Here is a 26,244-nt window from a genome sequence, read left to right on the forward strand (position 1 = left end):
CCAAAATCAGGGGCAGAACTCCAGGCCCCCAGGGCACAGTTCTGTAGACAAGAGTAGCTGAGTAAGTGACGAGAAAGAAGCACAGTGGACTGCAGTCAGTGTAAACAGCCATATTTTCAACATAATTTACTACAAGTCTCTGAAGTGTATATAAAACATTTTAGTGCAACATCTTACAAATAGTTTTCCTTTAAAAAAAAACAAAAACAAATCAACAGCTCTCTACATCATGCATGGGTAGTTTGCCTACCCTACCGCTTTTTTTTTTTTTTTCTTCAACAGTTAATGCAGAGAAACCATTGTTTGCAAAGAATATGAAAACTTGCTACAGAAACGCCCTGGGGAAAGAGGGTGTGGTCATATCCACGTCCCGGAATGGGCCTAGCACACTGTTGTTTTTCATTAATGCTACAACTACAACGTAGATGTTGGTAAGTCGAGAGAGCAGTTGGCAGTTTTCCTCTCCAGGTCTCTCCTGCAGGTAACTTGCAATGAAGTCTCCCAGCCACTGGAGGCCACCATTACCACTCATGTGACACCACATTTCCATAGAAATGGCCAAAGAAAGAAGGTCCTGGGGATTTTCACAGAAAGCTGAAAAGCTCACCCTTTGACAGCATCCCCCAGCCCAACAGAAAATACACAGAAAAAAACAAACAAACCAAAAAAACAGTTATTAAAATACTGGCTTCGGTTTCTTTTTTTCCTTTCAAATCTCCTGCAAGTGCATCACTTATTTCTGTGCAGCACTGGCTTCTCTTCTTTCTGTGAACCAAACTCAAATCTTCATTATGCATCCCAGTTCCAGCCAACCCTCAGGCATCTTCGCGTTCACACAAGGGGAAAGGACATCATCTTCCTGCACTGACCCAGTCTATGAATTAGGGCCAGCAATTTCCCTTTGAAAGCCCACACCCTGAAATGAAGAAACAGGGCCAAAGACCACCTTATTTCCTCATCACTGTGCCCGTTCTGTACCACTACAGCGATGCAGCACAAGAAATGGGGATGACCACATGAGGCCTTGGTGGGATTCAGGTGGCGGTGCCTACACAGTCTCACAGGAGAGGACTGGTGTATCTGGGAGGCAGAGAAGGCAGCCTGCGTAAGCCCCTCAGAAAATGGTTGGGCAACCGTCTTGCTTCCCCTTGGCTGTGACAACATCAAAGCACCTGCGGAGCACCAAGGCCCCCTGCACGTGCCCAGACCCCAGTAAGGATCAGCACCCACGTGGCCTGGGAATCCTACAGCCTCCCCTGGAGCCTGTTCAGTCTCAGAACAGGGTTTCACACTAATCTCTCTGGTTAGACTTAGTTCCAGAATCCCTGGAGGCTTTTTTTTCCAAAGTGGGAACTCCCTTGGGATTCAAGCTGTACGTTCATAAGGAAGGGAGATGGCACTTTGGGCCAGTAAAATATGAGAGAGCCAGGGCAGAAAAACATCTTCGTGGAACGAGCAAAAGGAAACACCTGGAACCGATGATGCCCTGGAGCCCAGCATCCTGCCCAACAAGTGTAAAATACCAGGTGACAATGGCCTTCACTGGGCTTTAAGGGGCATTCAAATAAAAAGGTGCCATGACAATGAACAACCAAATCACCTAAAGCCACAAACAAGATCTAAGAAAGGGAAGGGTGAAAAATCCACAAAGGCATGTGATCACTTTCTGCTGAGATGAGGTAATCCGCAAGGATTACAAAGGGCTGCGGCCGGGTCTCCCCTGGGCACGTGTTCTTATGGCAGTGAGGTGCAGGTCAAATGGCCCAGAAGAAAGACATCAACATCTTTGAGAAAAACCTAATTGGAAGGAAGAAGGAAAATCTAGTATTCATACCTCTGGGGAGGCAGTTATTCCTCCCTGTTCTCCAACGCCAGGCTCTGGAAAGCCCCCTCCCACTGCTGGCTGACTGTCCCCGTGTCCGTGAACCTTAGTTGTCAGCCGGCCCCAGTGCCCCCCAACAGTGCATGTGGGGGCTGCTTGGGCCCTGTGTGTTCAGCTCAGCCCTGGCCCCTTTCCAGGCTCACTGGCCACTTTCCCTTAAGGGATTGGCAAAGCACCTGAAAACAGAAGCCCACCTGCTCACAGTTATCAGTTGGAAACTGCCCTTGCAGAACAGACCATGCCGACAACCAGACTTATTTCCTTCTTTCACTAACCGCCGACTTTGAGCAATCTGAAAGTCAGTAGCTGCTAAAAGCAGCCCTCTGCCCACATTAGCTTGCAAAGTGTGTGCTGTCTGGAGCGTCTCACTTGTTCTCCAACAAAGTCTGCTTACTTTTTGGCAAGGCTGGGGTGAAGCCTACTGCCTCCCCGACAGAGAGGCTAGGCTGGGCGCTATCTACTCCTAGTGGGGTTATGCAGGGTTTATCTTGTACATACAGTTCTTTGAAGCAAAATTCAATGCTTTCATCTTGACTGCAAAGTGGTTCCAACAACTCCAGCTGAGGGAAAAGATAACATACAAATTGGGCCCACACTACACAGAATTTTCAAGTCTCATTAAGGAAGTAAAAAGTGTTTGGGTATATTTTGATCCATGGGTGGCATTTTCAAGTGTGCAAAAACAAAAAAACGTCTTGGAAAAGATTCCTTTGCGCTATAAAGTTCATCCTTCCTTTCGCCATCAGCTGTATTTAAGAATAATTCGTCCACAACATTACAGAATCCAAAAAGGGTAAACCAAAGGGATTGAAAAAAGAGTCCCTTACAAAGAATAAGAACCCCCTGTAACATCTATATTTGAGAATACTATATAAATCAGCGAGTAGACGTGGCACCGGGAGCTACTCACCACATTACCAAAAACAAAAAACAAGAAACCTAATTCGGCAGGATGGTGCCTCTGCTTGAAAATAGCTAACCAACCAACACTGCCACCTAGAGGCAGTCCGCCTCTGACTGATCGGCGACCCGGAACACTTCTCAAGTCCGACCGTGTTCTGTGAGAGCACCCCAGAGGCCGGGTGCTGTCCGCTGTCTGACTGTGGACCAAGAGGCAGCGGGGAGAGCCTCAGCTCCTCCATGGCTCATGACCATCAGGGGTCCCCTTAGTCTATGGCTCCTGGGTGGATACTGAGCACAGGGGGCTCCAGGCAAGTGGGGGAGTAGTTGAGGTGTGGTTCCTTGATCCACAACAGGGGCACCCCATTCTTCCCGTCGGAGTTCTTGCTGGAGTTCCGGCTCTTGAAGCGCACCAGCAGGATGGTAATGATAAGGATGCCAAAGATGGGGAAAGGGTAGAAGAAGACGAAGTAGAAGAGTGCATCGTTGGAGCAGATGATGGACTGCAGGCTGGAACCTGAAAAGGACCAAGAGGGAGACAAGACAATGAGGGCTGAGAATCTGGACTATCGCTCGCTCCCAAACACCCCACCCAACTCCACGGAAGCACTCACCCTGTCTTTCCGCTCCTGCTACTAATGGAGGGCAGACAACCCTTGTATTCTTGTTCTCACAATCGCATCTCTTCCAATTCACAGCTGGAAGTTCAAACAATGCCATACCTCCATTTCCCACTGTGAGTCAGTATTATTGCTTGGAAAGCCACATAAGAAAGTGTAATTTATTGATTGTGAACTCAACTGTATCTGGGATGGTGACGACACTGGCTCCACTTCAGCCTGAACCTCCTTCCTGATTGTACTTTACCTGTCCCTTTGCACTTAGTTCTGCTGCCAATGTCCTTCTTTGGGATAGAACACAGTCTCTACCCTCCAGCTTCTGAGAGCAGTTTTACCAGAAATGATGCCCATTTGATTAATGTTATCAATTAAAAAGTCATTATGGACCACTTACAAATGTCTGCAGTGTACTGTGGTTGCACAGAACGCAGTGTTAGTGATTCCTGGATACAGAGGGGAATGAAACCTCGCACCCCTGACCTCATCGAGGACTGCTCTGTGACAGAAGCCTGGGCTCTGGGAGGCTGCATTTTCTCTGTAAAATAAGGCTGCTGGAAGATCTCTGTATTCTATGAAGTTTACTATGTTTGGACAGCTACAATGGGCAGGTAAAATGTGGTCTAAACACCTTCCCTTGTACTTTATGACAGTGGGTTATTCAGCAGATTGTTACGGGGTCTAAGCACAATTTAGGGTTTTTGTTTTTTTGTTTGTTTTCCTTTCTATTGCATAGCTGTTGCTCATCAGTATTATTAAGAAAATTTAACACACACACTTATTACACATATACCTAGATTTCCAAAGTGTATGAGATTGGTGATATCAACCACTTTCGACCAACAAAACCTCAATTTCATAAGGTTCTTGCTAATAAACAGGAGTTATCAAAGAACAAGCTGACCAAAACTCAGAATTATCTGATAAAATGTCATGATTGAAAAGAAGTTGAAATTTTTCAGTCAGTTTTTAATTTCTGCATCATAGGCTAATTCGACTATAACAAACACACCACTTTCCGTCTGATAAATTCCACATTTTGACAGAAGGCCAACCAAAAGAGTTCCTTGTTAGAACTAATAATTGAGGTCAGCAAGTATTTACTCCAGTCTCCGTTCATGAGTGCCTCGGTATGATGAAAACACTGGGTTCTGGACCATTCTGTAGCAACAGCTGCTGGCTACGTAGAGCTGCTGCTAAGCTCTTTCCTGATGCCCTGTAACGTCATTGCCCTTCTAGGCTGGTCCTCCCAACTGACCATGCAAGATCCACCTAGTCCTGCAAGCTACCCTCCAAAATAAAAATGACCCAGGAACTTGAGAAAAAGCGAGAATGACAGTGAGGTACTCAGACTTCATGTTTTCTCCCTCTTATGTTGCTGATGTGCTAAAAAGAGACTAAGTTATTCTAACGAGTAACAAGGTAACATCTAACAATATACTTCTATAATGAAATCTAACTAAAATTGAATCTGCTGGAGCATCAAGCTTACTATAAAGATTAGAGGGTATATTATCACTTTAATTCCCATCCCTATTTCTCACAAGGGCAATCAAGGGTCAGTTATATGAACGGGTATGCCAAATCCTAAATGCCCGTAACAGGCAAGAAAACTGCTTAGCGGCCCACCATCAAGCTCTGATTTTATCTTCCTGATAGTTGGAATCAACAGTGACATCCTTCCCCTGAAAACTGGAAAAACTCACTTGTGTCCAGAACACGGATGCCAATGGGGGCTGACTCCTCCTCCGTCAGCCTGTACCATTCCTTCTGAGGGCTGGGCAGCCACTCCTCTACACGGCAGGAGTAGTTGCCCGTGTCCTCGGGGCTTGCCTGCAGCACTGTGAGCCGGTAGAGTAGTGGGGAGAGCCTCTGGAAGCGAAGCCTGCCCTCCCAGGGGCTGCCCTCTGGGCCAAAGACAGCATCTGGGCCCACGCTTAGCAGGGCCATCCGCTCTGTGGGGTCCTCTTCCTCTTCCTCCTCCACTTCCTCCTCCTCCTCCTCCCCATCTTCCAAGCCAGGGCTGTCCCTTTTCCCTCCAGCTTTAGTCCTCAGGGAGTACCAGGCCACAGCAAAGCGGGAGTCCTGGCTGGAGCGAGACACGATGCTACAGTCCAGCTGGAAAGCTGCCTTCTCGGACACCGTGGCGTTGGGGACCACCGTGTCCACCTGCAGGGCGGCATCTGGGGGGAGATGAGGCTGTTTTAATTTCTGCTCAAAACAACCTAAATGTCCACCACGAAATACGTTTTAGTAATATAGTAATATACAAGAGAATTCTATGCATCTATTGAAAGGAACGAGGGGGCGTTGTGTGCAGAGAGGCGGAAGGAGATTCAAGAAAAACTGCTATACTACAGCACACCGTGTACTCTACATATCATCGAGCAGAAGAAAATAAAAAATAAGTTTTCTGACATATGATCTGTTTACATTTGCGTGAATATCTGTGAAGAATGCACGAGGAGCTGGTAACACAGATGCTAGCTTGGGGAGGGAGGGACACTTATTTTCACTGTAACCCCTTGTAGTGGTTGAACAGTGTCCCCCCAGATTCATGTCCACCTGGACCCTCTGAATTTCCTTAATTGGTAATAGGGTCTTTGCAGATGTAATTAATTAAGATGCGCTTATACTTCTGGGCAGGTCAAAATATAAGAAAAGAAGAGGGCACAGAGAGACACAGGAAGGCAGAGGCAGGGAATGGAGTGATGCAGCCACAAGCCAGGATACACGGGGCCAGAAGAAGCTGGAAGAGGCAAGGAAGGACTCCCCCCTAGAACCTTCGGGGGAGCAGGACCCTGATGACACCTTGATTTCACACTTCTGGCCTCCAGAACTGTAAGAGAACAGATTTCTGTTGTTTGAAGTTAGTTACAAAATTTGTGCTAATCTGTTATGGCAGCCCTTGGAAACGAATTCACCCCATCAGCAGCTTTTGAAGTTAAACCGTGTGCATGTAGATTGTTGCCTACACCATAGGGAACCCAAGGGGGTAAATATTCTCCAAGGATTGAAGCCAAACAACAGACTATAAATCTGAAAGGGCCCCTCACCCTGAGCACAGACCCCCAGGAGGATAACACGGACAGTGTCTTCCTGACAGAGGTGGGAGATGCAGACGGGCCACAGAGAGATAGATACCTGAGCAGGTAAATCATATCCCAGACACCACCAGACGGTGTATCTGTTTCTTTCTTTTGCGGGTTTTGGCTCACTGGGGTAGGTTCTAAATAAGTAATTCACTCCCTGCCTCCTTTTAGGCCTCCCTTTGGCTCTGTTTATGAAATGCTCATGAAAGATGCCAATGTAGCATCAACAAGAGTAGAGAGACCAAATCGGATTCTACTTGGATGATGACCAAATAGGAGCATTTCCCAAGTATTGTCCTGGGCTTTCAATGAATTGGCCGAATTGGCTTGCAGGTGAACGCAAAGCTGTTTCCCACCGCTTCCGTGGGGTTTTCCCAAGCCCCTCCACACACCCCCGGCACACCTGAAACCTCACGTGCACGGCTGGACACGCAAGCTGAGGCAGCAGCTATAGGTGGCGGGGCGGTACATCAGCCCAGCTATCACCGGGGGTGGGATAAGGGGGTGAGGGGAGATGCTGGAGGGTGGAACTCAGCAGGACAGGAAATCAGTTCACAGGCAATTCAAGCTCCCTCGCTCATCGGCTTATCCCTCCGGGCAGCATGGCTACTGTGCCAACAGAAAGAAAGGCTGCAGCGGCCAGAGTGAGGCAATGGACCCCTCATGGCAAGGTGGTCACGGACCGTGGGACATGCAGTACCCCAGAGGGGCCTCTTCCTACCTACTCTCCCTTTGCTGTCTTCTCGTCTAAAGCTCATAATTTTTCAGGGCCCCTTCACGTGCCCTGTCTCTGTTACTGACTCAGTTTTTTGCATAAAGTTAATTTCCACCTTCCTACAAGCCCCCTCCCCTTAACACACCTCTCTACCAACTTGGTTTCCCGTGTCTGTTCCCTTCTAGAAGAGGCCGAACCATCTCCCTGGTCAGCCTTTAACACTCTTCCCTTCCTTTTCTATGGGTACGCCACAAGAAAAAAGCCCATCCCTGTGCCTCCCAGAGGTCACACTGATGCTCCCATACTGTGACCCTGACCAGCGACTCTGGCCTGTGGGTGAGGAATGCGGTTCTCTCTCTTCCCCAGTGAGCCAAACACAACTACTAATCTACTCAGCTACAATCTCACCCAGGATAGTCCTTCACTTCGTATATTTCATGCTATGGTCTCCCCTAAGCAATGCAAGGTGATTCTTAACCCAACTTTTAGAGCTCTTCTATTTCAAGTCTTCTATATGTTCAACTTCAATCTCAGTAAAAAAGCTCTGAGGTACATCTACATAATGAATGTTATGCTATCAGTAAAAACGGTGGACATGAAATGCTTTCAGTGACATGGGGAAAGGCTCATGGAAGAATGCTGGGGAAAAAAAAATCACATAAAACAGTAAGATCCTGACCTCGTTTAGAGAGAGAGAGACAGAGGGAACCTGAAGATATGCAGGTAGTGAGATTACAGAGAACTTTTCTTTTCAAAACTATATGTTTCTGTTTTCCAAATGCTTGATTATTAGCATGATCACCTTATATAATCAGGAAAGGAAAGGAGGAAGGGAGGGAGAGAGGGAGGAGGGCTGGTTGATTCAGGCTGCTGGACTGGCTGATCCAGGTGGACCAGAGGTTACAGATTTAGCGCCACGTTGTAAGCACACAGTGTGGTAGGAGGGAAACCTGGGCAACCACCCAGTCTGCTTGACGCACTGGCTGTGCAGCACGCTTCTCTTCAGGCTTCAGTTCCCTCGAAAGTAAAACCTACGCCTCGGGGTTGCTGTGAAGACTGAACATAAACTGCCTCAGTGGGGCTGGGATGCAGCTGGCTGCCTCCTCCCACACTGCCTGGGGCCTCAGTGTGGGGATCTGCAAAATGGGTGGGAGGTGGAGGAGGAGGAAGTTCAGCTGCAGTATCTACCGTTTACCTTTGGAAAAAGACACGCGGTAGCGTGTAATCAAGGGCGAAAGCAGAAGAAAGCTCAAATTTCCCCTCCAGCTTAGGCAAGACAAGGAAGAGAGAGATAATGTCCCTCGCCTGTAACAAAGGCCGCATACACTCCCCAAAGTGTGTTCTGTGACATGTGGGGCGGGGATAACCATGAAGCTCCAGGATTCCACCAACAGAAAGAGCTACTCTACTTAGATGTGAAAACATTATGAAAGCTTCCAACGACCACAAACAGAACCCCTCCTCCCCACCACCGCGGGATGCTTGGAACACAAGACAAAGCATTCCCCTGGATGGAGGTCACAGTGCATTTCCGCTGCATGTCCTTCAGGGGAATCACTGACTTCGTGCTCTGATTTGAATGAATGAAGATGTGATGTTTCGGAGGACACAGGAATCCTGAACATCTCTGCTTTAATTATGTGTTTGAATGTGGAACACTTCTACCCAGTAATTATGTGCATTTGGGTACTTTAGAAGCAACAATAAAGAAAAGCATAAGGCCACACAGAATAGTCATTAGTACCAATAAAATTATTAGGAAGTGAGAGTCTAAAGGCTGCAGCTACTTCATTTTCTATTTAGACCATGTGAATCAATTCTTTTCCACTACAAATCCACAAGCTGAGTTTTCTGAGCCACATGGCTACCGTTTCAAGATGTTTTTCCCCCTGTCTGAATCTGAATGTATTCTTTAAAAAGAAAATATTCTAGGCTCTGTAATAAGTAACTGACAGATGCTATTCCGGTTAAGAAATAGAACCACCTTAGGCCAAAGCCAGATGTGCAACTTTCCATTCACAAGGGGAAAAAAATCTCAGACAATTGTGAATACAAGTGTAAAACGTAAATGCTCATATACTTAACTGCAAGTAACTAATTAACTGTATTAATTTAATTAACAATTAGTTCATTTTGAAATGAACTAATTTTATGCAGCACATAAAATATCATACTTAGAAGGGAACCACCGAAGGGAGCAGAGGCCTGGGACCATTAACTCTCACCTGGTCGCATGACTCGAACAGCCATCTGGCCAGCGGTGTCTTCTGCTCGTTTGTACCACGTGCCGCCAGGGCTGGGCAGCCACTCCTCGACGCGGCAGCTGTAGGTCCCGCTGTCCTGCACTGCCACGTTCTGGATGAAGAGCCGGTACACGCCCAGGGAAGGGCTCTCCAAGTGCAGCCGGCCCTTCAGGTTGTTCTTGGCCGCCTGCTCTCCGTAGTGGAAGGTTGCATCGCGACTCAGGCGGGCCACGGTCTCCTGCTCCGGGTGGTTGGGCTTCCACACGAACCATTCCACCAGCAGCTGTGAGGCCGCGCTCGTGCGGTTCAGGACCACACACTCCAGCTGCACCTGCCGCGTCTCCAGAACCGACAGGTTGCCCTGCGCCTGGCTGAGCTTCAGGCGGCTGTCTGCAAAGGCAAGAAAAGAGATGTCACTGACAAGAAAACAGCGAGCCGCTTGCACGCGCCCTTTCCCAGTGGACGTGAGTGGGTGCCTTCCAAACGCAGGAGGACGGCGCATCCTGAACATGCCGAGTTCTTGATTGTTGAGTCTGAGTGCCTGAATTTCGAGGAGTTCGATGTTACGGTAACAGCTGCCCCCTAACTTATAACTGTCATCAGTTCAGATGCTTAGGAGAGGACAAGCAGGCACAGATGACTCCACGTCCAAGTGACAGCAGACCACAGGGTATGGCCAAGGGGAGGGGGTGGCTGGGAAGGGCATGGTGAGAACCCTGCTGGAAGAGCAAAGTTTTAAAACTGACTACATGATGACTTGAATATGCTAGGCTGTCAACCTCAAAAGAACTGCAGGGGAAAGCCAGTTTAATATGTTCACCAGTTGGCCCTAAGAATTGTGTTTTTTACTTTACCAAAAAAAAACCTCACACGGTTCCCTCTCAAGGTGGGAACAGAACTGATCTGACATCAGTAAAGAAAAGACTGGTATTGATGGTGGTTTGAAATCTCAGCCAATCAGATTCTCCTCCAGAGAAAAAGTGTCATTAAACATGGTACACTCTGATCACATACTCGCAATTTCATAAAGGGCCCAAAAAAGCCTCTCTGGACCAGAGGGGTTAAAAAGCTATGAAACTGTAAACGCACAGCAGCCCCTAAGAAGGACACCTCCTGAGTGATATCTGAGGAGGAGGAGGAGGAGGTACTTTCACTTTTCCAATCCAATACTGTCAGAATGTTTTATAATGCACGTTTATTTCACTTTTGTCATAAGAGGTCAAAAAAATTAAAAAACAACAGAGAATATATTTTAAATAACCAGTCTCCGAAAACATATACTTGGGAAGATATCAACTCTGGTTGTCTCTGGGTTGAAACGTTATTTTTTTCCTTTATGCTTTTTTATTATTTTCCAAAAGCTCTACAAGTGTATGCTTTCTTATTAAAAATAAGGGGGGGTGCTGCTAGAAGAAGCGGGGTGGTGGGGGGAGAAAAATACACAAACTAAAAATCTCAGCTGAAACGGGGGAATGCGTTCTTTTAAATGTGTCCTGTGAATTTTCTGTTGACAGTGTTAATATTCCCCATAAAGAGAGACTTTGCTGACTGTTTTGACAAGGACCCTTAGAGCCCTGTGCACTGCCCCCGTTACCTCACTATGAGTCTGTAATCTCCAACAGGGAAATTCCCTTGATAAATTTAGGATCTACCAAGAACCTCTTAGTTTCAGCACAAATGAGAAAAGGGAAAGGCAGAATGATGACTAAGAGGAAACAGGGTGGGGGAGGGGTGACCATGAGCTCCCAATGGGGAAAACGGTCAGAATTGAAAACACATAGGAAGAACAGAAACCTGAGAGAACATCTGTGGGCCTAATGGCAACCTTCAGTTCTCAAAATCCCCAGGGACTGGCTTGAAGGCAGGACATAGGTCACTGGAAATACCAACAGGAATCACTTAGACCAGAGCTTCCTATTTTTTCCACTAGAAGGGCCAGCACGAAATGTCACCATGAGGCTGACCTGAATCCATGGATTGGGGCAGCATGAGAAACACAATATCTTGAGGAAAGGACATGGGCCAGGCCGCATCTGGACTTCTGCATCTGGTTCCATTTGCTTACAGAATAAACTTTTATTGAGGCCTCCTTGGAGACAAGCCGTGAAAATAGTGTAGTGAAGAAAACAGGACCTGTGCTCATTCATGGGGCTTCCTGTCTAGTGAATCTAAATATATAATGACTAAGTAACACACAATAAGTGATGATAAATGAATTGCCACAAGTATGCAGGTAGTTCATAATTACTTATATATGAATAGGTACCCCAGGTGGTAACATGTGCTGTGAAGGGGCTGGGGAAAGGCGATACAGAGTGACTAGGGTGCCATTTTAGTTAAAATGAGCTAGGAATGCCTCTCTGAGGAAGAATGAGATAGATGGACATCTGTGGTCAACACGTTCCAGGCTAAGAGAACACCAAGTACAAAGGCCCTGGGGTGTCAAGGAAAGCAACCATCCATTCCTTATTCAACCAATATTTATTAAGGATGGAGAAAACAAAGACACAGCACCGTCCTCAAAGCACTTACAGTATAGTGGAGAAGAAACAAAAACAATTATTACAGTATGTGTTTTATATGGAACCCCTGGTGATATAGGAGAAATCAGGGAAGGCTTCTTGGAGGTGGTGCTGAGTAAAGTCAGGAATGGGGTGAAGACAGGGGAGAAGCAGCAGGAGAGGTGCACTCCAGGAGGAGAGGATAGCATAAGCAAAGGCATGGATATGGGACTCAGGGTGGCAACACAGCATCCCACAGCCCATCAGGAAGCACAGGCAGTGATAACAACAAACTTTAGGGCACACAGGAATGAGGGATGGAGAGAAGAACTAGCTTTTAAACAAGGATAAGGGGAGACGAACAGGTACTCCCTTCACATATTTGACAGGATATGACTCAGACTAATCTTGAGTTGTGCTGGGGCAGACCTAAAACCCGAGAGGGAAATTACAGAGAGGGGGAACTTTTCAACAACTGGGACTGCCCAAAAGTGGAACTGTGGCCTGCGGAGGCAGTCAGCTCTCCATCGCGAGCGGTGCTCTGGCAGAGGTCAGATGCCATCTGTCAGGGAGCTGAATATAAATGGAATAAAGGCTCCACTCACAGGGTCTAAGAGGGGGCCAAGGGGTGGTTCAGTTCAGAGACAGGAAGGGCTCATCCCTGGGCTGGAGTTGGGTGGTAAGCAAGAAGGGGGAAGCAGAAAATGCCTTCCAGACAGGAATCTTGGGTATGGAGCTGGTACCAGCCTGAGATCCAAGGTGCAAAATGCAAACCCAGAAATAGATCAAGGTGCTGCCAGCGATCCTGCCTTGCCGCACCCTGTGACCCCCCAGCTGCCCCTTGGGCTTCTCGCTGGTGAAGATGCTGTGTGTAACAGCAGCATCGAGGATGCTGAGTTCGCCATCAGCACCAGGACCCACTGGGTAAAGTGGGTGGACGCCTGGTGCACTAGGACGACGCTCTGTACCACACCCACATCCAGCGTGGACCCCGCAGAGCTCTGCCACCGCCAGGCAGTCTCTGCCCTCAGCCCACCGGCCTGGGCTGGCTGCACCCCCTGTCCTTACCTGGCTGCTTCACGGTGACTTCCGTGCGTCCCGAAACCTCTTCTGCCAGCTTGTACCAGGCATAGTTGGGACTTAGCAGCCACTCTTCCACGTGGCAGTAGTAGCTGCCGCTGTCGCGGACCTCGGCTCTCTGGACAGTGAGGCTGAACAGACCCCCAGACACGTGCCTCTCAAACTGCAGCCTGGCTCTCAGGCCTTCCTCCTCGGCATAGGTGCCATACTCAAAGGCGGAGTTGTGGGTGGTTTTGAGGATGAGCTTGCCGTCGGCATCCGAGGGCTTGTGGACGTACCAGAGCACGGCAAAGTGGGAGTTCTGGCTGGTCTGGGACTTGACTGAGCAGTTCAGCTGGATGGGCCTGTTTTCCACCAGGGTGAGGGTTCTCTTTGATTTGCTTACCTGCAGCTTTGTCACTGCAAAGGAAAAGGGGGCATTTCAGCAGAATCACCACACACTCCGGGAAGTGTGGCCCATCCCAAGGCCCACCTCCAGGCTCCCCACCTGGTTTTGTCCAGTGCGGCTCCTAGGGGACCAGACACTGATTGACTTCCCCCAAAGCGCCTCGGTGTGAGGACAGCAGCGCGGAGCCAATCTCGCCCCAAACAGCTCCCCCCCCCCCGCCCCCCCAGCCGGCTCAGGTCTTCACCCTCTCTCCTGGTCTCCTGCCGGCTCTCCCTGCCATCACACGGCTGCCATGGTGATCTGGCAAAAGCACATACCTGCCCATATCATTTCCCCGCTTAAGAAGTTTAATGGCTCCCAACTGCTTACAGACTGTAAAGAAAAAAATTCCTTTCACAGTACAAAGTCCCTCCAGGATCTGGCCCTCACCCAACTGTCCTCACTCACCTCCACGGCTCCCCCATCACACCCACACCACACCTCCCCGTGCTGCTTCTCCCTGAGCTCGGTCTCTGCTCAGCTGTCCTCTCTGCCCGTTTCCTACCATCTCCCCTCTGACCCTTCTCTCTGAGTATTGTCTAGTCCTCCTCTCCCTCACTCCCATCCCTCTGGATTAGATGCCCCTCCTCTGTGCTTTCATCAGCACCCTTACGCTTCCTCAGGTTGTTTTTCCTCACATCTCTCTCCCACTCTAGTCTGTGAGCTCCCCAAGAGCAGAGATCAAGCTTTCTCCACTAATTCTGCAAATACTTAGAGTGTGCCCCTCATGAGGCTAAGTGCTGAGGGTGCTCTGAAGAATAAGACGGTCATGCCTGGAGATGTTCTCATCACTGCACCCCCAGATTCAGGCTTTGGAAAGCACTCACTCACTCAGTGTTCGCTAGGCTACGTGAATTAGTGAGTGAGTGGGTGGGTGAGTGAACGAGAGTGAGCTGGAAAAATACAGTACAGCCGGCGGTGGGAGGATGCTGGGGTGCTCTTCCTGGGGGAGAGGGAGGGAGAAGGCGGAGAAGAAAATGACAAACAATGGGACAGAACAGAGCCAACTTCGGCCGCCCCTTCTGCTCACTCTCCTGCTCCAAAACCAGAAGGGAGGGCAGACTCCAGAGGGCCACCCTACCCGCTAACTAATGACCATGCTCTCCTCTAAGGTGGCAAGAAGCCACGGTCTAATGAAATATATCTCATGAAGGTAACCTGAGATCTTACCCACTCCATTATTATTATACTTGGCTCTGCTTCCCCTACCCACCACCCTCCCCCTACTGAAAAAGAGAAAAAAGGAAAAAAAATCACAATTCCAAGTTCCTCTTAGGGAGCTAACAGTAAAAGCATCATTCCACCCTCACCCTTCTCTTTACACTTTGCTTGTCGAGGACCAAATCACTCATCGGCTGAGAAAGAAAGGCACAGACCCCGACAGGGAGAGCGAGCTGGGCTCCCTCCAATGAACCTGCCCTGAGGGGTGGCCAGGGCAGGTTGGCCTGGGCCCACCTCCAGCACCCCTGCCGGTCAGTCTCTTGCTCCAGACACAGGAGTGAGCCCACTGGTTGTGCCTGGGTCTCTTCTGCCAGCTCTGGCTGACTGGATCACTTACAGCTTAGTGTGCAAAGACAGGATTAAGGTCTGAGTTCCATGTACCAAGGCCATTGGAACTCCTGAAAGCCCCAGACTGTCACCTGGACACTGGGGTAACCCACGGACAAAGGTTTTGACCGAGTGGCTGAGAGGATGCAGTGAGTTAAGAACGGCAGAATCCGATACCCAATACCATGACTACAAAAACAACTCTGAGCCTGCATTTCCCGGTGCTAAATCAGGTGACATTCTTCACAAAGGGAGCTGAATTCATGTACATACAGACCTTCTCAAGCCATCAAGAACACACATGGCACCCATCTGAGAGAAATCCCCTGGCCCAGGACCCTGCCCTTCCGGTTTCATCTTTTTTGGGGAACAAGCCCAGTCTCCTGCCTTCTCCCTTCTTCAAACCCACAAAGTCCTCCAGGGCACGGGAATCCAGGGCAGGCTTTACCAGCAAGCACCCGAGCTCTGGAAACTAGATTCACATTAGCTTGCCAGTCGACTTTTCAGATCCAATGCCGCTAATACTTGAAACAACCAGCTCCCTTTTCATTCTTTTCCAACCCGATTCACCGCATGCAAATTATATCTATATCAGAGCAAATGACACCACCTGAATTATCTGGTTCTCAGCCAAAAAAAACTGGGTTGTTCAGTGTAGAGCAGAAAGAGCTTTAAAATGTATTATTAATTGGGGCCAGATTATTTTTGCAACTGTTACTAAGGAAACCTTCATTGCTATAGTAACTGCATATGTTAAACTGGATTCCTATGACTAAACTTCAACTTAGTCACATGGTCTGAGAACAAGAATCCAAAGGAAGAGAAATGTTTCAAAGCATTTCCATGTTTTTTTTCTCCTTCCCACGTCAAAATATTGTGAAGTGTTGAAAAGCTTGAAAGAGAGACATTTTTGAAATCTGGCATATGTCTGACAGGTGGACAAGGGGTCAGTTCCTCGTCTACGCTCTGAAATTCCTCCCGCATCTCAAGGACAGGGAGGACCTTTCCTAAAGCTCAGGGGAGACAGAAGCGTGTACGACTAACTAGGAAGCAGTCACGCATCCTGCCCGGCAGTGCCCTGGACGGTGTGCAGCCTGCCAGCACCACGTTCCTCCGTGGGGTTAGGAGAGCCCAGCCCCCTTAAGAACCATAGGCATTTTCATCTGCAAGATGAGAACAATCACAGCATTGCCCTCAGAGGAGTGTTGCGCACCTTAAAAGCAATATTCTACAAAAAGAGTTTAGCACAGAGCTTGGTATATAACAGACACGCAGTACATTTTCACGATGCCCCTTTCTTTTTGGTTTCTGGGCTCCGTCCCATATTCAAAGCCCCATGCGAGATCAAGAGCTGCCAAATATAAGTGGCAAACGTGCTACTGAAAGTATGAAGTATTGTCCACGAACTGGCAGCATCTGTGTCGCCTGGGAGCTTGTTAGCAATGCAGACGCTTGGGCCCCACCCAGACCTTCTGAACCAGATTCTGCCTTTCAACAAGATCCCCAAGTGACTCAAATGCCCCTGAAAGCCTGAGAAACCTTGGACTTGGCTGTGTGAGTGAACGGACTCAGGCCATAAACACAAAGCTGAAAGAAAAGATGCTGAGGACTTGGTTCATCCCCAACAGTGAGTCAGCAGGAGGAAGAGGCAGGGAGAAGGGTGAGAGGCTGTGGGCCAGGCCCCACCTTCCAGCGCTCCACCTGAGAGTGCAGACTCCAGCGCAGCCGGCAGCTGCCTTCCCAGACACCTCACGGCTCCCGGAGCTGGGCTGCACCCTGCTGGAGGGAAGGGCCCTTTCCTCCTGTATCTCGAGAGTTTCCTCCTGAGGCCTCTGATCACCGGTGGACCTGCAGCCTCAGCAGGCGGAGACAGGGACTCACAAACGCCGTGGGCGGGGCCCAGCGACCTGCGGGTGCATGGGCCCTCCAGGTGATCCTGGTGCGCTAAGTCTGAGAAGCCGCAGGTGTGGCAGTGACGTGGCCGGAGGTAACTCTGGAGATCGCAGTTTCTGTGCAGCGGTGCGAGCAGCAGCCAGAGGATAGCATACGGGCAGTGAGGGAGCAGAGGGAGAGAAGCGAAACTCTGCTCTTTATTACAGACCCGTGACCGTAATCAGTCGTGTTAGCAGCAGAGGGGGCCAGAGGCTGGACAGCAGAGATTTTTCAAATCGAGGGACGCAAGGCAGCCAACAGACTGTGAGAGAATGAAGGAAGGACTCTGGGGGAAGAGCGTGTGTGTGTACCCGTACACGCATTCGTGTGTCGCATCTGTCTTCAGAGAAGGAGGGGCAAAGGCACCCGCCAGCCGAGCAGTTACGACACCTTGGAGACCCTACAGCCGTCACACCGCCCTTAGCCCCCCGTTCCCCCTCCCCGTGCTCCTGCCCTATTTGAGCCCCTAATCATCTCTTTCTCAGACCTCACGCTTTCAGTCTTCCTGCCTCCGGCCTCAGCCCCACCAGGGAGAGCTTCCTGGGCTGCAGGCAGGAGCTCGCTGCTCCCAGCTTGGAGCCTGCCTTCGGCTTCCCACAGAGCAGTTCTCAACGGGGCAGCCACGTCCCCAGGGACACCACGGACAGCGGCGGGGCTGGGGGTGGGGAGGGGGAGGTATGTACAGGACTAGAGCCAGCGATAACGCAAACCCAACCTGGGATGACTCCGTGCCGCAGCTCTCTGCCTTGCGTCCCACGTGACTCTCAAATGGCATTCACAGAAGTGAACTCCGTCTCTGCACCTAGAACCTACTTTCCAATTTTATTATCGACACACGACTTCTCGTTTTTTTGCACAGTTGAAACATATGCCAGGGAAATCAAGGGAGGGGGTTCCTCTGCTTCGTTCAGCACTGTCGCAAGCGTTGCTCCGCATCTTGGAAACCGGTCCAGACAGCGGCGCTGCTCGGGCTGGCGGGGCTGACCCACGCGGGCGGAGCTGCAGGCGCGGGGTAGCGGGGCCTCTGCCCAGCGGCCGCAGCACCGAGGCACTGGGCCTCCCACAGGAGCCGCCCCTGAGCCCTGGCATGTAAGGACTCACTATTGTATTACAAACTGCTTCTCAAAAACGTTCTCCTTTTCCGCCACAATTACGGCATTTTAACAATTTTTAAAGACTGCGTGAGTAGGAATGTCATATGGTCTACGTATTTATTGAAGAGTCGTAAAGGGACTACTACAAATTGGGATAAAAAAGGGAGAACATAGTCTGTGTGATCTCAAGTCCTAACTGCTCAGCTTAGAATATTCTCACTTCACACACGTACGCAATCCTCTCTATGTGCGGAGCACTATTCTAAGCCCTTTATAAATATGAACTATCTGGTCCTCCCCAGACCTATGTGATAAATATCATCATCCCCAATTCTATAAACACACTTACCCAAGGTCACACGGCCAGTAGGCGGCAGAGCCAGGATTCACACCCAGGCTGTCCGGTCTGTCCTTGCTTCTGACCTTCAGGAGCGGGGGCCCTCCATGCCGCCGTGCAGAAGCGGGGCTCCCCTGGCGCTTGCCAACCCATGCGGGGACCAACCTCCCCCCAATCCCACGCCGCAGTCATCTCAAAACAAGCCCGCTGCTGCCTCCCTCGTGATGTTCTTTCTTCACACTGAGCCTGAATGTCCCACTGCTCCTTCCTGCCCCCCACCCCATGCAAACCGATTCCCTGCTCAGGCCTGTGGCCCATACCCTGGACTGGCCTCCGGACAGCCTGAGGGGCAGGAGCTGTGACACACCCATTGCTGCAGCCACCCACCTTGGAAACTGGCACCCAGCAGGTGCTCAGCCATGCTTGCAGGAGGCATTGGGAGGGAGAAGCAAGGAGAAAGCCGCAAAAGTTAGGAGGCGGAAACAGCTAATTAAGAGTAACCCAGACAGGCCCTGTCTGCCTTACCTGTCTGCAGACAGAGCAGTGGCCCTTGCTCATGGACTCCAAACAGGTGCACCTGGTGTCACCATGACAACGAGGCCTGAGGCGCGGGGGGAGGGCTGGGCACTCCTCTAGGGCTCTTGCTCTCACGCTCACTCTATCTTTGAATACCCAGTAGGCAGAAGCCACATGCACGCAGGATGGAAGGAGAACCCCAGGTTCTCCTGTAAGAAAGGAGGGGCCAAATCCCTCTGAAGGACAGGGCAGCCTGTCACCTACTAGACTGTGACAAGGAGAGCCACTGTCACAAGCCGCGGACTCATGGAAGTCAAAGAAAAAGCCCTCAGCTTTGCCAATCTGCCAGGTCAGCAGTAAGAAACTGGAGAAAACGGATTTGGCAGCATCCAGAGGGTATTAAATATTCATCCTGACTGCCCATCAGTAAAATCCCAGCAGAATACACCCACCGACAAGTCGGCTTTCTACATTGGAGGCTGTCCTCCTGCAAGCTTGTTTATTGCTTTGTCAATTTTCATGTGCAATATTTAATAGCCAGACCAAGATATGGTTGTAAATATTTAGAAAGCGAGTGCTGACATTTCCCTTATTGCTTCTGTATATTTAGGGAGATGTAATTGGAGGGTGTTTCGGGTGCTAAAGCAAATCAGAAGGAAGCAAAGCAATGCTTCAACATTAAAAAAGAAAAGAATTGATTAAGAGCTAAGAATCGAATATGTTGAACTGGCTTAAAGGCTTGCCTAAATGCCCCTTGTGGGGTCACACGCTGTCATCAACGGTAGTAAGGCTAAGCTATATCAACAACAAAACAGGAGGGCTGGCATTCCTTCAAGATTACCTTAGGGATGTGCATTTGGAACAGGAAGTCTAGAATGGTCAATAATAGATCCACAACACGTTCATCAGGCCATCCGGCCAGAGATTTTAAAGAAACAAATACACGTGATGTGGTCAGGTCAGCAGGTGGCTCTGGCAAGGACTGGTCTGGGGCACAGACCACACAGCCTTCTTGGGAGCTGATGACATCAGCTGCGTAGGGGTGAAAAATGAACTGGCATGAGAGAGCAAATAGTCCCTGGGTTTCTACTTCATGCTCTTGGAATAAGAATATTCGACAAAATCTGCTAAAAGAGCAGGGGGCGGGGCCATGATGTTCCTATGGAAAACACCAGAGCAGGGAAAAGAGTCCACGCTTTGAGAGGCAAGATATGGAAGGAGAGGAGAAAGAAGAGAAGCCAGCACTGGGCTGAGCTCCGATGTCCCCAAGCCTTAGAGCCATCTGGTGGCAGAAGTTAGAAGAAACAGAGACACAACTTAAACTCCTACACCATTAGCAAACTGTGTCCTGAGGAACCTCTACAGGCACATTGTGACCCCAACTTAAAAAAAACACATTTAAGTATTTGCTAAAGGGGCTCAGGGATGATAAATCAGAGAGAGGGAGGATTAAATCAAAGTATATGGTACCAAAGAGAATTCCTAAGGGGGAAAGAAAAGCAACCATAATAAAATAAAAATTAAGAGCCTGGACTCTGGAGCCAGACTGCCTGTCTGGACTTGAACATTGCCCCTGCCACTTATTACAAATCACTGGATAATTTATCCTCTGTGTCAATGTCATCACCTATGAAACGGGTGAAACTAGCACCCCCTCATGGCACTGCATGGGTTCAGAGCCAGGAAAGTTACTGCATATAAAGCATTCAGGGTGGTGATGGGCACACTAGAGAAGACGCTCGATAAAGATTAGCTGCTGCCGTTGCTGTTGTTACCTCTGCCGCCACCAGCGCTGAGACGCCTCCGCACAGCACTCTACAAAGGGAAGCTGCTTCTGTAAATGAGACTATTAACTGAACGCAGAAAGGATAATTTCTTCCTTTTTTTTTTTTCTTTCTTTTTTTGGCTGCACCGTGCAGCAGGCAGGATCTTAGCTCCCCAACCAGGGATCGAACCCGTGCCCCTTGCAATGGAAGTGTGGAGTCTTAACCACTGGACCACCAGGGAAGTCCTGGAAAGAATAATTTTTGATTATATGGCCTTACTAAAGGCCAAAGTCTCCCTTTCATCCACCCCAATTGCTTTTTAATAAAGTTCATACCTCGGTTCACATCCCCACTTCTCACTCTCTATTTCTTGACTCCAGCAAGTCCCCACCTCTCTGAGCCTCGGTTACTCCATTTATAAAATGGGAAAGCAGTACCTCCTTCCCAGGGCTGCAGCGAAGGGGACTGAGGTCATGTGCACCAAGTGTCCAGTATACTCTCCGGCACACGGTCAGCCCTCTGGTATTTTTCCACTTCTACTTCCCCCAAATAAAAGCACCAGTACCAATCAGGGTGTGCGGGGGAAAGAGTAAAAATGAACACGAAGCCTTTTGGAAAATATTAAGTGCTAAATGCATAAATATTTAATAAGGAGAGATCGTAACACTTAAGGGGGATGCACTCTCCCTGGTGCCGCAGCCCCTCCCAGGAGCTGCGTGCTCGCAGCCTCAGCGCCCACCTTACTCTCTGCGGCCCCCAGAGGGCCAGCCAAGTGCATTACGTGCACCTCTGAGTAGAGGCCAAGCACCCTGGTGCTCGAACTGGCTCCCATCTCCCATGCCAGCCACGGCTCGTTCTCACTTCACAGGGACATCACAGACCGACTCAGTGTAAGCCACGTGAGACAAGAAGACAGTCCTCAGAGCAGATCCTGGGCCCCCTAACTCTCCAGGGGGCAATAAAGTGATGTGACGGAAAATGGAGACATATGGACATCAGAGCAACCTAGGCTCCGATCTCGCTCCAATCTGTTTTCCATTTGACGAGCTGGTTTGCCTCCATCGAGGCTCCTAAACACTAGGAGTCTGCATTTCCTCATTAGCAAAATGGGCATAAAAACATCTATATTATTTCATCGTTGGATGAGTTTAAAAAGAAAACAGAAGAATGAAATTAGAACACTCCTTAACACCATACACAAAAATAAACTCAAAATGGATTAAGACCTAAATGTAAGGCTAGACATTAAAACTCCTAGAGGAAAACAGAGGAAGAACACTCTTCGACATAAATCACAGCAAGATTTTTTTTGATCCACCCCCTAGAGTAATGGAAATAAAAACAAAAATAAATAAGTGGGACCTAATGAAACTGCAAAGCTTCTGCACAGCAAAGGAAACTATAAGCAAGACGAAAAGACAGCCCTCAGAATGGGAGAAAATATTTGCAAACGAATCAACAGACAAAGGATTAATCTCCAAAATATATAAACAGTTCATCCAGCTTGATATCAAAAAAACAAACAACCCAATCAAAAAATGGGCAGAAAACCTAAATAGGCATTTCTCCAAAGAAGACATACAGATGGCCAAGAGGCACATGAAAAGCTGCTCAACGTCACTAATTATTAGAGAAATGCAAATAAAAACTACAATGAGGTATCACCTCACACCGGTTAGAATGGGCATCATCAGAAAATCTACAAACAGTAAATGCTGGAGAGGGTGTGGAGAAAAGGGAACGCTCTTGCACTGTTGGTGGGAATGTAAATTGATACAGCCACTATGGAGAACAGTATGGTAGTTCCTTGGAAAACTAAAAATAGAGTTACCATATGACCCAGCAATCCCACTGCTGGGCATATACCCAGAGAACACCATAATTCAAAAAGACACATGCACTCCAATGTTCACTGCAGCACTATTTACAATAGCCAGGACATGAAAGCAACCTAAATGTCCATCAACAGATGAATGGATAAAAAAGATGTGGTACATATGTACAATGGAATATTACTCAGCTGTAAAAAGGAATGAAAATGGGACATTTGTAGAGACACGGATGGACCTAGAGATGGTCATACAGAGTGAAGTGAGTTAGAAAGAGAAAAACAAATATCATATATTAACACATATATGTGGAATACAGAAAAATGGTACAAATCAACCAGTTTGCAAGACAGAAATAGAGACACAGATGTAGAGAACAGACATATGGACACCAAGTGGGGAAAGCAGGGAAGGTTGGGGGGGAATGAATTGGGAGACGGATACCAAATTGTACACTCTAAATATATGCAGTTTATTGTATGTTAACTGTATCTCAATAAAAGTTGTTTAAAAAAAAGGAAAGAAAGAAAACAGAGGTACTAAGCACAGAGTCTGGCACCCAAGAGGTATTTAATACATTTTTGTCCCTTTTCCCCTTTAGCAGCACCATGAATTAATCCGAATCTAAATAACTAGAACCTTCAATGAACTCATTTCTTTTTCTTCCCTTAGGCACTCCAGTCTTAGATTCTATTCAGTGAGACAAACAGCCAAATATTAGGGATTTATTCAAAAAGGCAAGGCCAGGAAAGGTCCTGGGGTCCGCACTTCCTCTACTTCTGCAGCTGGAACCATGTGACAGGCACCGAGGCGGCTCACAGCCCGACCGTGATGCCAGTGGAGACCACAGAGGGTGCGATTACTCACCCTCTTGTGTGCGAGGCACGCAAGCGGGTCCCTCGGCATTTTCCACAACAAGTGTTCACACAAGATGGGGTCTCTGCTTAACCTTCCATTAACCTGAGAATCCACTTCAGCAGAACAGCCTCTTCCCTGGCATCTTGTTGTCCAAGTTTAGGCTTTAATTGGCCAAGGAACCATCCCATCATTTATACAATTCGCTTGTTCCAAACTGGTTCAATACAGGACTCTGCTATAGGGTTAGAAGAGGCAAGGATGAGCCCGGACACTGCCATTATGTAACCTCACGCTGCTGAAAATAACAAGCCTTGTGACCATCTGCGGTGGTGGAGCAGGCTGGGTTGGGCACACACCATGACTCTGAGCAGGCAGAAAAATCCTTGCGAGGTGTGCAAACCATCTTTGCAAAGTGGGTGGGGCAGAAAGTCAGAAAAAAGCCTTTGCAAAGTCACCTCCCGTCCAGCCCCCAGCCCCAGCTTCGTTGCATGGGTGCCTGCGCTCTCCTGCTCCGGGCCAGGGCAACGGAGAGAAGCAGGGGCCAGGGTCGGGCTCCACCCTCCATCTGCTTGCACCCTAACTGGAGACGGGTACAGACATGAAGGAAACCGTAAGAGCAGCAGGAACTTACACTCTTCCCCATGTTAGGAGAAGGGCCTGATGAAGGTGAGTGTTTGCAGAATGCCCCCTGACTAAGGCTCCCCGAGCGAGTGTGTCCTTATCACCTGCTGTGAGAGATACTCCGCCTGCCCGGGAGAGGGGTGCTCTCGTGGACTCAAATCCAGGGCACAAGGACAGGGTCTGGGTCAAGGAAACAGTGTGGGGGGAAAGACGGACAAGGATTCAAACCTTGGCTCCATCCACTGGCTACGTGACTCTGGGCTGTCAGTTAATCTTTCCTGTGGCTGTTGTGCAATTCTCATAAGATAACCAACCCTAAACACCTAGCACAAAGCAAACACTCAGTAAGGACCTGTTAATTCCCCCTTCTCCTCCAATGTTCCTTGTCTGCAAACAGGGGACAATGGTACCTGTTCACATCATTACTGCAAGGATTATAGGAGATGACATTAAGAGACGGAGCTTTCTGCAAAACAGTCAGGTTGGCCTGCACACTTCACAAATATCAGCGTCTTCCCACAGACACATACATGCGTGCACATGTGTGCATGCACACCCACACACATGGCTAGGGAACTGTTCTGGATTAAAGGAGTCTAACGATGTGTGACATCTGACTGGATCTTGGTTTGGAAAAAAAAAACCACTATAAGGGGCATTTTTGGGACAACTGGGGAAATGCTAGTACCATCCTCTAACCATGTTAAATTCCCAGAGTCTGATAATGCTGTGTGGTCGGTTGGGACAAAGTCCTGATCGTCAGAGATACACACTGAAGCACGGAGGAGGACGTGTTTTGACACTGGCAACTCACCTTCAAATGGTCCAAAAACGTACACACAGAGGGAGAAACAAACGTGGTAAGATAACAACTGGTCATCATGAAAATGGAATACGTATCTCACCACTTCCTTCACATCTGAAATTTCTCAAACTAGAAAGTTGGGAAATAAGAGCAGCGAGGCGGAGGGCTCGGCGTGCGACACTTCCCGCCTCCCCACGTGTCGCATCAGCCGGAGCCGGCACACAGGAGCCCGGGACCCTCACCTGGCTGCAGCACCCTGATCTCCAGCAGGTTGGATGTCCGCTCAGCCAGCCGCGTCCAGCTGTTGTCGTAGTTCCTCCGCCACAGCTCCGCCACACACTGGTACTTGCCCGCCTCCGTGTCGCTGGCCCGGCTGATGCTCAGCCGGACGTTGTTGCTGGACTCAGCCTTCTCGATGGCCGTTCGAGTCCGGAAGCTGGAGGACCTGTCCCCCCACTGCACTCCTCCATCCCGGGTGAAGGTCACCAGGTCGTGGAACTCGACGGTGCCCACCGGCTGGAACCGCCACGTCACTGACACGGGGACCCGGGCGGGGTAATGGGGTTTGATGATGCACTGCAGGTCAAAGGAGTCACTGTAGGTCACACCTGGCGTGCGGGAGATGGCAGTGACCGCGAAGCCCGTTTCTGGAGAGAGAGCAGAGAGACTCAGGCCAGGAGTCACTTGGTTTTCTCAGGGCAGTGTGACGCAGTGACAGGGCTCCCGGCAAAAGCTAGCAGAAGAGAGCAAAGGCTCACACAGCGGTCTCTTGTAATGCCCGGGCAGTATTACTTTTGCTAGTGTGTTGACACACAAACCCAGCAGTTCGCAGGACCCCATGGAAAGAGGCAATTCTCCTTAAGCAGCACTAGCAAACCCTTCCCAATGAAACCCTCACGTGGATTTGCACTGCATCAGTCCCACTCACAGGGACTGAGTACGTGTAGGCAGGACCATCCCTAGATATCTTGGGATCATGCACTGAAACAGGAGAAAAGAGCCCCAGTGCCAATTTCCTTCATCACACTCAGGTGGATGCACCCCTGCTCCCACCCTCGATGGCTGCTGTGCCGGCCCACCAGTGCCACGGTGTTGGAGCAGGGGGAGGCAGGAGGAGCAGGTGCCCGTGCACCCCGGGCTGGGCAGCATGGGCTTGCTCTCTAGTCCCTCTTTCACCTCCTCATGGAATCCAGGGAAAAGAGGCAGTGAGGAGCCCACAGCAGCAGGCATTCATCTCCAGCAAGTGGGACCCAGGGTGAGGTGGGGCCCTACAGGTCAGTCTCTCCATATCCCAGCATCACTCATCCCCAGCAGTGACTCCTCAGGAGGCGTGATCAGAGTCACTTCAGCCTTGAAATAGACTAATTGTCAGCACATTGGTTACGATCATAAAACTGAGAGTAGCCAGTGTTTCCTGAGGACTAATCTATGTGCCATGCTCTACTTTCACTACATTTCACTGAATCCACCACCCCTTTCTT

At 49.2% G+C, this 26,244-nt stretch overlaps 1 protein-coding gene across 3 annotated transcripts in view; it reads right to left on the reverse strand.

Moving 5' to 3' along the window:
- Nucleotides 1-95: 95 nt before the first annotated feature.
- Nucleotides 96-26,244, reverse strand: part of IGSF3 (immunoglobulin superfamily member 3) — a 98,335-nt gene continuing 72,186 nt past the window's right edge. For all 3 annotated transcript variants that reach the window (XM_057720119.1, XM_057720134.1, XM_057720124.1), the window contains 5 exons: nt 25,006-25,410; nt 13,019-13,429; nt 9,432-9,839; nt 5,106-5,582; nt 96-3,299 (listed from right to left, as the gene is read on the reverse strand). In XM_057720119.1, the coding sequence (XP_057576102.1) occupies nt 3,049-3,299; nt 5,106-5,582; nt 9,432-9,839; nt 13,019-13,429; nt 25,006-25,410 (1,952 nt within the window). In that variant the 3' untranslated portion in view covers nt 96-3,048. The remainder of the gene's footprint in view (nt 3,300-5,105; nt 5,583-9,431; nt 9,840-13,018; nt 13,430-25,005; nt 25,411-26,244) is intronic.

This window comes from Hippopotamus amphibius, chromosome 1, assembly GCF_030028045.1.
Source record: "Hippopotamus amphibius kiboko isolate mHipAmp2 chromosome 1, mHipAmp2.hap2, whole genome shotgun sequence".
Taxonomy (NCBI): Eukaryota; Metazoa; Chordata; class Mammalia; order Artiodactyla; family Hippopotamidae; genus Hippopotamus; species Hippopotamus amphibius.